At 39.6% G+C, this 17,273-nt stretch overlaps 2 protein-coding genes and 1 long non-coding RNA gene across 5 annotated transcripts; all 3 read right to left on the reverse strand.

The window, feature by feature from the left end:
- Positions 1-43: 43 nt before the first annotated feature.
- On the reverse strand, positions 44-3,060 carry LOC125563022. Its single transcript, XR_007308056.1, has 2 exons — positions 2,785-3,060; positions 44-224 (listed from the first exon to the last, which is right to left on the reverse strand). It is a non-coding gene; the product is annotated as an uncharacterized LOC125563022 (long non-coding RNA).
- Positions 3,061-3,489: 429 nt separating this feature from the next.
- On the reverse strand, positions 3,490-7,068 carry LOC5518214 (protein FAM219A). 3 transcript variants are annotated; one of them, XM_032362654.2, is made up of 6 exons: positions 6,878-7,068; positions 6,638-6,716; positions 5,894-5,957; positions 5,221-5,298; positions 5,052-5,124; positions 3,490-4,370 (listed from the first exon to the last, which is right to left on the reverse strand). In XM_032362654.2, exons 1-6 carry the CDS (start codon positions 6,938-6,940, stop codon positions 4,224-4,226), a joined length of 504 nt encoding a protein of 167 aa, XP_032218545.2. In that variant the 5' UTR covers positions 6,941-7,068; the 3' UTR covers positions 3,490-4,223. The 3 variants fall into 3 exon arrangements, with proteins under 3 accessions (XP_032218545.2, XP_001638184.2, XP_032218546.2); XM_001638134.3 differs by having other exon boundaries at positions 5,052-5,127; positions 6,878-7,067; XM_032362655.2 differs by lacking the exon at positions 5,221-5,298 and having other exon boundaries at positions 5,052-5,127.
- A 1,996-nt stretch (positions 7,069-9,064) lies between these two features.
- LOC5518215 (chondroitin sulfate synthase 1) lies at positions 9,065-16,270 on the reverse strand. Its single transcript, XM_001638135.3, has 2 exons — positions 15,039-16,270; positions 9,065-12,658 (listed from the first exon to the last, which is right to left on the reverse strand). Exons 1-2 carry the CDS (start codon positions 15,780-15,782, stop codon positions 11,213-11,215), a joined length of 2,190 nt encoding a protein of 729 aa, XP_001638185.2. The 5' UTR covers positions 15,783-16,270; the 3' UTR covers positions 9,065-11,212.
- Positions 16,271-17,273: the final 1,003 nt, after the last annotated feature.

Below are 17,273 nucleotides of genomic sequence, written 5' to 3' on the forward strand. Positions count from 1 at the left end.
CAGTGAGCAGTGTGTGGGGTAGTCGTTTTTTTTTTTTTTTTTAAAGGGTTGATTCTATGACAGCTGGGGTTGCTCTTTACATATTCAGGGTTGCTTGCATATTTTTTGGGTCAGGCTTTTCTATTAGACATTGTATTTTACAGGACTTCTGGGTATTTTTTTTAGGTGGCAATTTTTTAGGGGTATTTTCATATTTTCTGACAAGCATCCCTATCACTTTAACCCTTTCCGGACCAGGTAGCACTACAGTGCTACCTGACCACGTTGTCATATAATTAGGGAGTCCTGTGGTACCCATTTGCCGTGAATTAGAACTTTTAGGGGCCTGGGCACTAAAATATGTAAGAGGAAGCCATTTTCTTTTGAGACATTCAAAGATCATCGATTTCTCGTGTTTTGGAGTGATATTTTTCAATTTTTCGACCTGATGTTTACAGCTGGGGTATTTAAAAATGGCGTCAGTTAGAGTGAGAAGAAATCGGCAGCGAAATCTAACGGTAGATGAAGTTTTATCGAGTGTTTTTGACGAAAACACAACAGATTTGGACTCTTCTGACTCGGAGGATGGCGAAGATGAATTACCAACGTTATTCCCGGCAATTCCAGCCGATCTAGAAGACGATTCTGTCGAAAGTGTAAGCTCTTATGAGGACTCCAGCAGCTCTTCGAGTGATTCAGAGTTTGATCGACGTCAAAGTGTGACAAATCAGCGACAAGAGAAAGCGAGAAATCTTCGTGAATGTTCACAAAATGCTCGAAGAACTATTCGAGGGGTTCGCAGAGGAAGAGGTGCCAGGCGAGGCAGAGCAATTTCAGTTCAACAAAGGAGAGAAATCCAAGATGGCGGCCGTCAACAATATATTTGGTCGAAAGAGGTCAACAGAAGAATTTTAAAACCGTTTACAAATGCTGTTGGGCTGGCAAATAGAGGACAGAGGAGGGAGAAATCTGCTCTTGAGTATTTTGAATTATTTTTTTACCAAGAGGTTTGGGATTGCCTCGTCACTATGACCAACCTGAATGCAGAGAGGAAGGGAGCCAAGGGTACTAGTGGTGGACAATGGAAACCAATAACACAGGATTAAATGAAGGCCTTTTTTGGCTTGAACATTGCTATGGGAATTGTTAAACTTCCTGAGGCAAAAATGTATTGGCAGAAGAAAATATGGCTCTTGACTGTTCCCTCATTCAGTCAAGTCATGTCTCGTAACAGATTCTTTCAGATTCTACAGTACATTCATGTCTCAGATGACTCCAACATTGTGCCTTCTGGGCAACCTGGTTATGATAAATTGCATAAAATCAAGCCACTTTTGAATCTTCTTTTCCCTAAATTTGAAAATGCCTACAATCTGCACAAAAACATTTCAATTGATGAGTGCATGATTCCATGGAGAGGACGTTTATCATTTCGCCAGTTTATTGCGAACAAACCTGTCCGGTTTGGTATCAAGGTTTGGGTGCTAGCCGATTCTGAATCAAAGTATGTCTACCGACAGCAACTGTACATTGGAAAGAATCCTGGGGAAAGAGCTGAGGTTGGACTGGCAGCAAGGGTTGTAAAAGAGCTGTGTTCAGGCCTTGAAGGTATGGGACATCACCTCTATACTGACAACTATTATACCAGTGTTGAACTCTATCAGTTCTTGTTTGACAACCAAATATATGCATGTGGAACAATAAAGGGAAACAGAAAAAACTTTGCAAAGGAGGTTCTATTTGAGAATACAAGAGGACTTGCTAGGGGTAGTAGTAAGTGGCTTATGTGTGGACCTCTTCTGGCAGTGGGGTGGCTTGACAACAAGGCTGTATATTTTTTATCTACAATTCACCCCCCTGAGTTTCCAGTTCGTGCTCCAGTCCATGCAAGAAATGTCAAAAGAAGAGGTGCAGGTGAAGGAGGACAAAGTGGCGATATTCCTTGCCCACCCCTTCTCAAAGATTATAATGCCTATATGGGGGGTGTGGACCAGTCTGACCAGATGCTTAGGTACTATACATGTATCAGAAAGACGGTGAAATGGTACCGTCGTGTACTGTTTCATGAAGTAGAGGTGGCAATCCACAATGCTTTTGTGTTAGAGTGTGAGGATAGAGAGGGTACACCTAGACCAATCAGAACCTCTCTGGAGTTCAGAGAAGAGCTTGCTGAGAACTTGATTGGCAACATGCGGGTTGCCCATAATGCTGCCCAGAGACCCCCCAGAAATGAGGAGCTAAGACTGACTGATGTTGGTTTGCATTTGCCTGAAATGCGTCAGGATAAGGGTAACTGTGCTGTTTGTAGTAAGAAAATAAGAAAAACCCACTCTGACAGGTATAAGGATGTGCCATTGGCCAGAAGACCCAAGGTTCCCTACGTGCCACGCCCTAGCATCTATTGCAATGTGTGTAATGTCTTCCTCTGCTTGCAGAAAGATCAAAACTGTTGGAAAGATTTCCATACAAAAGTGGAGTACTGGCGATAGACTATGTTTTTAGGTGTTTTTGCATTGACATTTTCTAGTTTTTATGAAATTATATGTTATGTGTCTAAAGATAAAATATTGATTTTTAGTATGATATTTTTTGATAAATTCTTATTTTGTAAATTCAATTTCCATCAAACCAATGTACTGAGTACTGAAATATCTAATTTAAAGTAAAGAACAACATTTAAGCTTTAATTTCATATATAACATAAAGTACATTTCAAAGTCTGGGTTGTCCCAATAAATATTCTTTCGTTATCACACATTTGCTCTTGTTTTGGGCCTCAGGAGCCTGGGTATGAAAGGGTTAAACCCAAAGAGCCAACCCCCAAGTTAATGGATCCCATAAGTAGGGGGGAGGGATGAGAAAGGGGATACGGGAAAGGCATACCTGTCAACTCTCCCGCATTTAGGTGGGAGTCTCAAGATTTTGGACATCTTTTCCCGCTCCCCCTCATGGAGCACCAAATCTCCTACCTTTTAGCAATTTTTACCGCTTCTGAAAAATTTTTCTATAGAAAATCAACATTTTGCCTTTTCTATTGAAATAATTAAAACAATAGTTTCTTTACGTGGCACAATTTATCTAACACCCTTTATAAGATCTGTAATTGAATTTTTGCTCAAGAGCTTTCTATACAGCAAACGCCTGCAATGGTATACCCACCTCTCCCCGTAAAAATTATACCCCACCCTTCCCCCCAAAAAAACTCTCAAGCCTTGAGATTTTCGGAGGTTGACAGGAATGCAAAGGGGGATAAAAGCTAAATGCTTCATAGTTCAGGCACCACTAAGGGGGAGGGGCTAGGGGCGCAGCCGCACGACTTTTTGCTACAGAAACATGTCAAATACTATAATGTATTCCTTTTTCGTTTTTCAATATAAACATTTTTTCAATTGTCAACCCACCCTCTTTTCAACATGATCCACAATCCCTGCTTCTTATGTTGCAGGAAAATTGTGGTTATCTTGCATCAAGCATTTTTTAAATAATAGGAAAACGATGAGGACAACAAAACTGTGTTAGGTTTTTATTTCTATACGTGTTCCCATTGAAGATTCTGCTAAATTTTCGTTAACAAGACAAATGACCAGTAAGAGAGAGAATTAAAACAAACATGTATGTTGTATGTTAAATGGATATTCTATTTTGCTTTTGATTCAGTTGTGAATCACATAAAATAGATTTAAATAATAGGGATGCCTTGTGGTCCCATGAATCATTTGCTTTATATGTCACAATCTTATAATACAATACTTATTTGTGCTAATGTGTAACCAAACATTCAAACCAAATCGCAATCAACATTAATAAATGCTCATTTTTTTTCTTCTTGAAAACACTTTCTCTATCAATAAGTGGGGTTTCTTCTCTTTAAAATATAATCCCCCTTTAATCCTCGTTAGCTGTCATTTTGACTTTCAGAAAGAGTATAAACTGACTACCTTATTAGAACATGAATTACAAACTGTAAAAGCCATGATTTTGTAGTAGGCTACCTACTGTAACAGAGTTGACTAACAGTTTTTTGTGGACTATATTACTCACTGTAGAATGAACTCCCCTTTATCTGTTCCAAGTGCAAATAATCTCAAGGTTCATTTTATTTTCAAAAGGAAAAGTCAGTAAAAACAGAATTTAAGTAAGATTACCCTAGCCTCATTTTTCAAAATAATCTAAAATCAGCAAGGGATTATTAACCTATATAAACAATATTGTACATAATTTCCTAAATTTTGGATGACTATTCATCAAGAAATGACACAGCTGTTAATAGAGACACCACAACATTTAGTGTCTACAGACCGTGGAGGAATGAGATCTAAGTCCTCCTCGTCTGACATTTCATCCAGTCTATAGCCATCTTTAAGTAGTCTCTCCTCACACTCTGCTAGCTCCTGTATATTCAAATGAGAAGAGAGGTTCAGGACATTGGGGTGAGAATATGGTAGACAGATATGTAGGGGTTCTATGGGTGTGGTCACAGAGGGTAGCATATTGGGGTAATAGAATTGGTAGACAGACATACGGGGGTAGGATTTATTGGTATGGTTATTTTATAGCTCCTGTATAACCAAATGGGAAAACAAAGAAAAAGGAAAAGAGGAAGGGGTTAAGGGTGTGGTCACTTTAGTTCCTTACACTAGTGGGAAAGAATAAATAACCCTGGGTTTCAGAGGATGATAAATAACCAATTGTCAAAATAATGGTATTAGTAAAGAGATGGTGGTAAGGTCAGCACTGGAATTTACACCTTATTTGTCAGGTTTTAATATTAATACTTGCAACCTACTGTCTCACACAACCTCAAATGCTATGGTATAAGCAAGTTATTGGGGAAAACACCCAAAATTCCTCTCTTACAAGAAGTTACTCTAAAATGCGTCTTCTTGTTGATCTAAAATCAACCCTTCTATGCCAGCTTTGTGGATTTCCGTGGGAAAAAAAGCCTTCATACTAAAAATATGAGAAGGGGAAACAGAAAAAATAGCAAACAAAGACCAGCTACTGACAGTAGCTGGTACTGTAGCTATTTTGAACCCTGTAGTAAACATTTAACATTGTCATGCCAACTGTACCTTAGAGTTTTGACTGCTTGTTAGACCTTGTTTACTCTGTTTAGAGTACTGCCGTACTGTCAGCTCTTCATCGCTGCTACATAATCAAAATCAAAACGTCAGATAACAAGTGAATTTCAAATTGCAAAGTGTATGTAATTATACTTGGGTAATCTCATAGTGAATTTACCTGTCGGAATCCATGGCAAAGAGCGGCCTCTTATCAAGCTTGTGCTTTTTTGAGGATCCATTTTTATATCTTGCAAATCTTTGTTGAAAAAAACATGTGTTTAACAACTGATCTACAGTAGGAAGGGAACCGCAATCAAAACATGTAAAATACTGCAAATAGTGCATATTGGAAAAGTCTGTTACTTTTCTTTGTATTACTATGTACTGTGTCTACAAATTTATTTTTATTTCCTTGCACCTTACCACATATACGCATTACAGTAAGTGACGTATGTAAGTGGAAAGGGAAAAGGGAGAAATGTGAACTGTTTAGTTTTCCAGAGCAAATAAGAATCTTACATCTTTGCTAACAAAAATAAAATATATATTGTTATCATTTATAGTTTCACTGGTTGCATATGTACATCGCTGCATTGACCCTGGCCATGTAACAGGTTTCCTCTCTACTAAACTACTATAATAACCAACATTACACTAAAAGTAAAATTTCATGCATCCCACAAACTTTTTTTAAAATCAAGTGGGAATAAAAGCAACCACTTTTTTAGTTTTTATTTTCATACTGCCATTGTAAACCAGTTCACTGTAAATGTTAAGCAGAGTTTTATTTTATCCTTCTTATGGTTAATAAATACTGTAAGTTATCTAACTTGACTTGCTGTTATCCTTACCCGTTTGGTTGAGAAGTTATAACACCATTTCCATTTTTCCGTCTGCTCTTCTGAAGACGTAGTTCTATATGCAAATGACACAGAAAAATTGGTACATTTCATATAAACCTCATATACTTTACGTCTTTAATAATTCAAAGACTGAGCTTTGTGTTTTTATGCATAGAAAAACATATTTTAAAGAAGTGCAGGCTACTGTAGTATTCTAAACTGTAATATTGTGTATTACATCTGGCTGTTCTCTTTGGCTGACCATGACAAAGATCCATGTCAGTCCATAGCTTTATATTGATAAGGGAAAGTTTAGATATACAGTTCCTTATATATCAATATTTTAAAAGTATATCCCACAGGGAATTAAAAGAGATCAAATGTTACACAAGGAAAAATGAACAAGCTGATCTTAAACTTTCACTGTGGGTAGATGGCAGTTGAGCAAAAGGAAATCATATTTCACGGCTGTTATAAAATCATTCTCTAGGATTAAAATATTTAGACTTTGTGATGTGGTACTTAATTTTAATCTATTTGTATTTCTATCAAACACAAACTCGTTATTCTAAGCATAATATAAGCTTAAGTTAAGTATTTTATTCGTTTGGTGAGTGTGAAATTACAATGGGCTTGGAAGCAAGCGAATGTCACCAATTTTGAGTCTATGTCTATGTTAGAATCAAGTGTTTATATTAGAATAATTTCCATAATTCCTTATCAAATGAAGAAAAAGGACACTAACACACGTACCGAGCTTCTGTTGTAATGGCGTCGAAGATGATCGCAAATTTCTCGATTGATGGCCGTTTTCGCTTCCATTCTCTGACACCTACAGCAGAAAAACTCACGTTATTACCCTCTAAGAACCTAACATTTGTCTAGAACGGGCGATAAACAGAAACAACAACATTTTAGTGATACTTTTAAAATCAAAAGTCAAAGTACACTTGCTCGTCACTTCAAGATCATAACAAAGATCAAAATTCTCACCTTTCTCAAAGAATTCCCCTTAGATTGCATGTAATTCGACCCATTAGGGACCTCAGCTGACATTGAGCAGGGATAATAGTCGTGTATAAATCTATGTCATGAATTTCGAACACAGTTTCTAGAAGGGACATTGAATCAGTTCATACCAGTCGACAAGAGACGAGTGGAAGTAGGTACCAGGCCTTCATGTTTATCACAGTCATGTCTTGTGACCGGAAGTGTTTTTTTACGGAAATATCACAGCGTGCTGTGCATGATGATGAGATGAAATTCCCACACTACTATTATTGCAATACGGTCATTCACAAGAAACGCAAGCGAGAAAAAGACCCCGATATTCTGCAGTCTACATCTCAGCGAGCTAAGCGTGGTGTAACCGACTAAGACAGGCCTGGTATCCTGGGTATTGCCTCCCATTAATGCGCGGGTACCTCAGGTTTGTGTTGTACAGTTCGCTAGATAGCGGTGCTGGGGCCGAAATTTTCAGCCTAGCCGTAAAGCGTTAGCTGCCATACGGGGTTTCAGCTTATGTCTGGAAGTATGGTCTATTTTTTTTCTCGTTTCATTTGATCTGAGGAGGTTCTATCCTCGGGTAATTGGCTCTACCTTTTTTTTTTCTATTAAATATACTTTTATGGAATTATCTTTTTTTTTTCTTCCATTTCTGTTATATCCCATGCGCTAGAGAGTATTTATACATGTAACATTTGTAACACTATTCAGGTACAGTAATACCGCGCGTTCATGTAAAAAAAACATCCTCTTATTCTACAATGTTTCAAGGTAAAATCAAATCCTGTGGAACGCGTGGCGATGGCAAATATTATAACAGATTATTCTTCGAAGGTGTTGTCCGTCAGTCATTCAAAATGTCAAGGCTTCGTCCCTAGCGGAGAATGTGGCTCGCTATAGAGAACATTTCGAATTCGAACTTTTCTCGTACTTCTTCCAAATCGCTGTAGTCCATGACTATCATAGAGAACAGAAAAATGAAAAAGACACGGGGTCCCTCAACTTCTAGCTCACTCTCAACTTCAAGCTCTTCTTAACAACATGGCTCTACTAGTCTCTGCTTCTCTACATCTTTCTCTTTAAGGTACGGTGATAAGAGCAGAATGTTGTGACAGCGTTTACCATAAAAGTTCGAAGGCGATGTTACGCTTTTTACTTCCGGCGAAGAAGCTTTTGTCACAGCAAATGATCCTTGTTCTTGCTGTTGATTCGCTATCTTTTTTCTTCGACTTCGTTCAACCAATCACAAGTGCTTGCGAAAAAGCTTGACGTCTTTTAGCTGCGTGCAAGTTTGGTTGATGTATACATATCCGAGTTTTGTTGCAAAAAGTAGAACCGTTTTCTAATTCTGCAGCAAACTTTTTTAACTTGCAACAAAAAAATTGCTGCGACTAAGGTTGGCTCGCCTGTAGTAAAACATGCAGCGTCACGTACGAACTTTTTTGCAGCAGTGCTGCTCGTATCACCGTATCTTAAGTAAGATATCATGAGCCTCAGCATCAAGCACATCGTCCTCCTGTACGTTCTCGTTTGTCATGGCGATGTGTACATCCTTTGCTACTTTCTAGCGGTCGGGGCATGATAGCCCAAAGTGACCCGCCTATTTGGCGGAAATATGCACCACAAACTTAGGTAGTTTTCTTTCTCGAGTAGGATTCCTCAAATTTCTACTGGCTCGAAGATTCTTGAGCTGAAAAACCATAACACCAGACAGAACGTTACAACTAATGACGTCATAATTTCAGGGCCGAAGCACGAGCCTTGAGCCGCACACGCACGGATCACGCTGTGTATGTGGTTATTCTGCGTGTTGACTTCGGTGTCGAGTGATGGATTACACATTCGACAACAAGTTGACCGCCCGTAAATCACAAACCTCTTATTCCCTTGCGTTTAATTTACGTTAAGCAGCAATGGTAATCAAAAGTAAAATATTTTGAGGATGGCAAGGAAGAACCCCATCTCGTCGCGCAGTGAATGCTGGTCTATCGTGCCCGCATGAGTAAATTTTCAAAAGAACGGCACTGAATTCAGTTTCTCTCCGTCGACAAACGACAAGTGGATGTCGGAACCCTTTCCATGCATCACGATCATGTCTTGTGTCTAATAATTTTAATTATTTTACTATTTCGAAATCGAAACAAACTCGGCCGGCATATGTAAAACAACTAATTATACCAAGGAGCTAAAAAACACTTTATTTGGCCATTTCAAATCATATATTAATAATAATCAGATCACCTATCTACCTATATTAATACAAATGTTTTTTTCCTCTTTATGATAATATTTTCTAATACAAAATATAATAATTATAAGCCGATTTACCGACAGCTGAGAACATTTAAAGCTACCAAACTCGAAAAAAAAGTTACTCGAGAAAAAGGTTTGAATCTAGCATGCCTCATACAAATGGCTAAGACAGTGCTTTTGTTTCAAGCAATGTTGTGTTCTTGGTACACAATATTGATGAACTTCTTGTCTCTGGATTGTAGGCACAAAATTTGGTAGCGACGCGCGCTACCGTGGCCGTGTTTTTCTAGAAAGTTAGCATGCGAACATCACAGTATTGATTTGTAGATGCTTTACAACTAAAAGAATATTTTCGTGCAACTGAAGCACCTCTTGGCTCTGCCGGTTGACTAGTAATCAACCAGATAGTAGGTTCCTACGCAACCTCATGAGATGGCCACGCTAGCGCGCATCGAATTGTAAGTATAACCGCTTGTGGGCAAAAACCTAACCTACCCCCCCCCCCCCCCAAATAAATGTTTTCGACCTACCACTAGGAATGGTGCAAATTATACCAAAATAAATCAAAGTACCACCACTAATACACCATAATATTTTAGTTGCCATGTGAGATAACAAGAATTTAAAACGAAACTTGAATCTTGTAATTTAGGTAATCAATGAAAATACCGGAAATGTCGAGTATAAGCAACCTCGTCCCCAGGGTCTTCTGGGTAATTTTCAATATGGCGTTTTGAAAATTACCCAGAAGACCCTGGGGACGAGGTTGGAGTATAAGTGACTGCCGAAATTTAGGTTAAAGACGCTTGCCCCATTTCTACAAAATTTGTTTGTACGTATGGATTGGCGAAAAGTAAGCGTTTCTTCGACGGTGAAATTGTTTTCCCAGATGAAGGAATGTTATCCTGAAGAACCATCTAAACAGTCCTAGCCGCGAGAAAATATGCATGCTGGAGGAGCCAAGGTTTTTTTTCTCGGCCACGAAAATCTTGCCCGGAAAATGACTTACATTAACGCTGGGAACCTTTGGGAACGTTCGCAAAGTATGCTGGATTTTCGAGCATGGAAAACACGTAGTAATGCTACATCCAGGAAACCTAGTTCAAGGCGTTCCTACCCGGTTGCTTGAGCTCGGAAATGATTCCATTGGCGGAACTTTAAATCTTTCCCTCTAATCTTTGTGCCATTTCTAATGCCAATGTACCGTTAACTCGCTTCGTGTGACGTCACCACGTCGACCACAGGAAGACCGACAGAAACCCGGGCAAGAACGCCTGGTAGAAGGCTGTGGACCAGCATGCTTTGCGGTTTACATCACCGTGTGGCATGATATGGTGGTGCTTCGCAAACATTGCTTCAACAGATGATCAGCTGTGTGAGGCCAAGCTAGCAATAGGGGACCAAGGCGTAGATGACGGAAGGCAACGGAAGAAAACAATGGAAAGTTCAAAGAGCCAGACGCAAAATCACAGCCCTGCCATCCTCCCGTTGTTATCATCAGAATTATTTCCCGTAAATGATCTATTACAAAGTTAAGGTCGAATGAAATGATAACAACAGGAGGATAGTAAGCCTGTGGTGAAATGCACTCTGTCTGTGATGAATACATTTCAGCAATTTCCCGCCAAACTACGACGTGGAAAGGACATGTTTCTCGGTCTATCGAGGACGGAACGTTCAAATTCTCTTTACCTGTAAAGGCACAGTAAAGAACTAAATAATCGAGTTAATTCAATCAAAATAATTTGAAACTAAGCATTCTTAGTACAAGGCATGTTCTCCCTGCCGTCACCGTTGCTTGAGTTGTCTAATAATGGACTGGTGTTCAAACAGCGGATCGTTAGTACGTGGCTCTTGGAAAACTACACGAAGCTCCTTTAAGGAATTCTTGCTTTGAGACATTTCACTACCTTCGGTTGCGCATGTCGACTCCAGGGAGTCCGCTCACCATCAGCACGAAGGCTCACAGATGATGCATGTCTACCATCGACGATGCAATGTCTTTCCGGATTCCATGATGATAGTAACTGACGCTTTGCCCTTTTGCTTTGCACTACATAATCTCCTGTATCATCTATTTACAAAGCCTTTACTAATAAGAGCCTTCAGAACTGAAGTCTGTGAAGCGAATCCGGAAGCCTTAGACGCGTGGCACATCTGTAACTGCCTGTCCACCAGATTTGCGTCACACACTACAGGGTGGTATATATGTACTAGCCCTGGATCCGCTGAACGAAATACTGATATCTCATCGTGCTTTATAAACTTTTCGTACAAGTCCACGTCTTCTAGCCCCCAGCCTTGGATCGTAGTATCGAACCCGCCTACGGTCTTTAAGTCATGACTATGCATGCAAACAATTCCGAATGCGTAAGTTCTCCAAAACCCCGCATTCTTGTTAAAGAGGAAGTTATACTCTTCTTTATAACCCCCAGGATAAGTAATGTTAGGGTCAAACTGACTAAACACCATGGGATAGTACACTTGTTTTCCTAACGCCGCGTTATTCCGACATCGGTCGAGGAATCCCGCACTGAAGATCAGGTCAACGTCGCAAAAGAATAGAAGGGAGTTTTTACCGAACTGGTTGGCACCTAGGGTAAGACCTAGTCCCCTGGAGAACGTCCCCATGGCCTCGATCCACAGGAGTTCCGCTTCAGGGTAGCGAGTCTGATACTTTTTGATCAGGGATTTGTGCTGGTGGGATTCCGCAACTTCCGGGAAATAAACAATCAGTAGTTTGACATCGGCTCTTAGGTTTAAGCATACGGACTCGAAGGTCTTCATGAAGCGTACAAAAGTGCTATAGCGTCCTGCTAGCGGGAGAATGAAGTGGATGGTCTTTGAGCGCTTCGTGGATGGCTCGGCGCGATACACGAGGTTTCCGAAGGGCTGTTGGAGATACGCATGATGTCGCACATGGACCGTCATACGCCGCCTGTTATGCCCTATATGACGATGATACTTCATAAGCATGTCCATAATATACTGAGCACCAAATAAGGGATGAATCCTTATATACCCGTGATTGAGCTTCTTGAATTCCAGACTTCTGTGAAGTACCTTGCTCGCTTCTTCATTTATCAGCTCCATCGTTTGACTAAGCACGTGGTTTAGGCCGTCTTTTAGCGGATTACGCATTCCAGTCTCGGGCGGCTGGAGCGTCAAATCGGAGTAGAACTTCGTGGCAGTGAACATATCCCAAGACTCCGTATAATTCACAGATAACTGACTATGAAAGTCGCGCACATCTTGAAAGCTAACCTTCTCGTCTGCAGTAAGCTCATTAGTGCTCGCGCTGAGTAGCCGGTCCATATTACGCAAACTCCTCTGTAGCTTGACGGCGCGGTGCTGGAGGTCCTGTATCTTCATGCCCAAGAAGTGTGAATGCATACGGTACATGTAGGGCGGCTTTTTGATAGGGTGGAGGGTGATGGCCTTACGCACGGACTTGGTGTCCAGGTTGCCGTGGAATGCCATGGTGAGAGACTGGTTATGGTAGAACAGCGCTTGCATCTGAGGAGTCAAAGTATTCATATACACATTAGATACACATTTCTAATAAGATTATACTCAAATAAGTTACTCTCAGACTTCAAATAAGACTACACTTAGCCTTCAAATATGATTGCACTATAGTCTTCAAATATGATTGCACTTTAGTCTTTAAATATGATTGCACTTCAGCCTTCAAATATGATTGTACATTAGTACTTAAATATGATTGCACTTTAGTCTTTAAATATAATTGCATTTAGTCTACATGAAAGCGTTTGCTTGGTGTTTTTATGCGATGCGCCAAGTCTTTGCCGCTCTGTTATTTTGTTCTATCTGTCCAGGAGGCTCACGACTATCAGTGTATTGCATCACCGGATTAGAGTGAATGCCTAAAAGCAAGCTTGATTACACTGAGATGATCTATTGCAGACCGGAGCAATTGCAGAATACCCCTTGTTATCGTAACTCCTTTCTCGCGTCAACTCGTCCCCAACGTCAACTCGTTAACATCTAAACTCTTCCTCTCTCCCTCGCGGCAACTCGTTATCGTAACTCTTCCTCGCGTCAACTCGTCCCCACGCCAATTCGTTATCATCTAAGCTCTTCCTCGCGGCTACTCGTTATCGTAACTCTTCCTCGCGTCAACTCGTCATCGTAACTCTTCCTCGCGTCAACTCGTTATCGTAACTCTCCCTCGCGTCAACTCGTTATCGTAACACTTCCTCGCGTCAACTCGTCCCCACGTCAACTCGTTATCATCTAAACTCTTCATCTCTTCCTCACATCAACTCGTCCCCACACTTCAACTCGTTATATCGTCTAAACTCTTCCACGCGTCAACGCGTCCCTCAGTCCTCACGTCAATGTTTCATAGAGGATTTTAGAATAAAATTATGTATCAATATTGAAAATACCTTAGCCCCAATAACAGAAACAAAATATGATTATTTTTACACATTATATTCATACACCAACTAGTGGGGTAGATACCGCATATCTAAATGCGTCCTCTGACCAAGATTCGTGGTGGTTGGATCTAATTTAGGCGTTGCAGGACATGACAGTAATCGTCAAACTTAGAGGCGATACCTCCACAACGAGAATTACGATAATTTAGCTCAATGGCAAATGATATAGATTAAGGATATTCGTTGATAAATTTGTAAATGTACAAATTTGTAAATACGTTTATATATAAATTTGTATATATAGAAATTTATATACGGATGTTAGGCGATGAGGCCTAGGAACAGGGTATTCTTTGAGACGACCCAACAGTCTTTGCACGCTTTTCTCCCTCAGAAAAGCAATATAAATGACGTGACGGAAAAACATGACATGACGCTTCAAATATGCCCATTTCACATCTAATGAGGCGGAAAATGTCTCTAGGTATTTAGTGAGTAATAACAAACACAAATATCAAATGCGACTTTTTTTTAATTGATGCGCATTTTTGCCATTGAAATTTGAGCTTTTCGTCCCTGAGCCCATACATAGCGCAATGATGTTCAAGGAAAAAAATACCTTACAAGCCAAAATCTGGGTATGTGCATTTCGGCCTCCCGTTATTTGTGTTTTAGAAATCAGTCCGGAATACAAGGAACCGATGGCCATTTCCCAGGTTTGTCAATAAGAATATGATAAGCCAAAGACGAAGCTATGTCTATGTTCAGGACACCCGTGGTCTATGTGTTTCATGGTTATCTTATTCGAACAAATGCAAAGGAAAACCCAAAAGTAAAGGAGGTGAACTGAAGATCTTAAAATTCAATCAAGCCAATCAGGCGTATGGAACTAATTACATTATTCTTGTGATCTTTTCTTTTTTACTTAGATATAATAAGCTACCTATTTTTATTAAATAATAGATAAATATGAATGAGGATAAAGGATTTACCAAATTATTAGTGATAAGAAGATTTTATAAAATCGAAAGTCTCTATATACGTGACGTGACGAATTCTGGCGGGTAAGCCCGTCAAGTGCAAGAAATCCATGTGTGTGTAAAGTAAATATTTCGAAATGTCATCCTTTTCGTGCTTTATTATTTTTTTACACCCACCAATAATTTGAATGGTAAATAATAGCGGCCAATGGGATCATTAGTAGTAGAAACACTGAATAAATGTAGATTATAAACTACTTTTGCTCAATTAGACACAATAGTTAATTACCATAACAATATTATTATTTATCCTATGCTCGCTGGGAAAGCAATTTCTAATACAAAAGATTAAACAGACAACAAGATAAGAAAGACGTTATGTACCATTAACACCGACAGTCAATCTCCTTAGAAATACACGCATTGCTCTTTAATCCTTGAACAATTACAAGTGAAATTCCATTGAAAATACCAAAAAAACATTAAACAACTAGAAAAATGTAAACTTACCTCAAACGCCCAAGTACACGATATACCGACAAATCTCTTTATGCAGCGGCCAACTTCAACATCTTCGTGGCTTGTTACCAAATTCTGCAAGCAAAACTCGATATGCCCGACAACTTTTTTTAAAACGCTCCTACTCATTACCATTCCAGGGCCTCCCATGCAAAAATTATCACCGTAACCAAGTCCTAGGAGCCCTTTCTCGGCCCTATTTCCAGTGCCAGCCTGGCCGATATAAATATCCTGAGAACTGTTTAAAGAGTGCAGGAAGTCGGACAGTTTATCTGTCCTGATGTACACATCGTCATCCGATCGCATAAACCACTCGAACTGATCGATATAGTTGTCGTGCATGTATTTCAACATCAACATGGATTTTCTTTGAGGCGGATAAGAATCGTCCACACCGGGCAAGCTCACAACTGGTAAATTTAGATTATTTTTAGAGCTACTACTTGAGAAGAACTCTAGCTTTCCAGGCACTTTCTTTCCCCAAGTTTCAAACACAGCCTTTGCTCTAGAGTCTAAAAACTTCTCCGCAGTCATGACACCAATGAAAATCAACTTCCTTGTTCCAAGTTCCTTCGAGACACTCTTCGGTCGTATATCTTTTTGGAAGTTCATATGACATCGTCTTTGGGGCAATGGGAGTAAATTCTGGCGTAGCCATAGAGCGATAGTAAATCCACAAACCAAGCCAACTAAAAGTGTTAAAACCCCTCGTAAACTCATCTGTCTTGGCTTCATTCTTGGTAAATGCAAGCAAAGCAATCCTTACTTCACGCTTTGATAATGAAATAACATATACTTTTCATACACATTGCCCTAATGCGCTTGTATCCCGGTATACCGTCCTAAATCAAAATTTATTCAGCTGGCTTCGAAAAGGTCAATCCGCCATATGTAAATTTTGACGTCACATCCTAAAGTCCACGTGCATATAATTTTTTATCCCTTGTTCAGTTGCCAAGGAAATTCACTCAGCCGTTCACAAGGTACTGTTCCTTGTTTCCTTTGATAACCAAATCCTCTCAAATGAAAACGGACAAGGGATTCTTCAAATTCAAGCCCTTCTTTCTGAAGCCGCTTTTGATGTTTTTGTCGCTGTTCGCTGTCCTTGGATGGTGGTGATAAATAAGTAAGCGGGGCGATGCGATTGGCCAGACGTGAATTGTTTACCTGCTGATGCCGACTGTCAACACAACAATTACATGGGAAAACTGGATGAACAACAACCAATCGACGCCGGCTATTCTCCTTCGCCTGCACGTCAACCTAGAAAATAAGTAAAGAAGTAAAAATAAACATTTTTAAATGCGGACTTTTGTATCCCTTGTGCCACCAGCACAGGGAGCCCAGATCTCAAAAAGGACTAGAAAAGCCCTTCCTTACCTAAGTCCGACTTTGGTGCCTGCGGAGGGGGGTATTCAATGCAGAACATCTTTTTGTAGTCGATTAAGGTTCCTGGGGGTGTTCAAAATTATTCCGCTCCTGCTATCCGTTGGGGTTCACGCTAGTGAATCATAACAACTGGACATGAATGCAATCATAAAAGTGAAAGGACCGCAATTCAGGAAAAATGAAAACGTTTTTGTATTCCGTGCTTACAGTTAGAAATTGCTTCGACCGGTACTGTAATACACAAAATAAATAAAAAGAAAGTAAAGAAGAAGAAAAAGGAAGAAAGAGCAAAAAAAAAAAAAAAATTAGAAAGTCACAAACGCATTGAAATAATTGACGAGAAATGGAAATAACAAGAATATATGTTTTTTATTACAATTATTGTTATTATTTTGACCGGGTAGGGTTAGCTAGTGATTTCATAGTGTAACGACATTATAGAAAAATATACAAAAACAAAGAAAATAATGTGATAATTAGAAAAGTATAACTCTCAAAAGAATTTGGTCTTTGGTCACTACGCACATTTTTCTAATCTGCTAACTCCACTCTTTCAAATAGTGCAAAAATATAATGATTGATTGATTTGCTGTTCATTAACCGCGAAAGGATATCCAAGCAATTGTCTTCAAAGCGAACACACGCAGACAATAACACTTATAACAGTGTCCGGATGGGGTTAACCGACTTAGCCGACAAACGGCTTAAAAGTAACTGACTACCGACAAAACATGAAAAAAACTAGTGACTAACGACAAAAAAATATTTGCTGACTACCGACCTTTATTATTTCCGGTATTTTTACTGTTTACTTTTCATCGTCAATCTACTTTAATT

Source organism: Nematostella vectensis, chromosome 5, assembly GCF_932526225.1.
Source record: "Nematostella vectensis chromosome 5, jaNemVect1.1, whole genome shotgun sequence".
NCBI lineage: Eukaryota > Metazoa > Cnidaria > Anthozoa > Actiniaria > Edwardsiidae > Nematostella > Nematostella vectensis.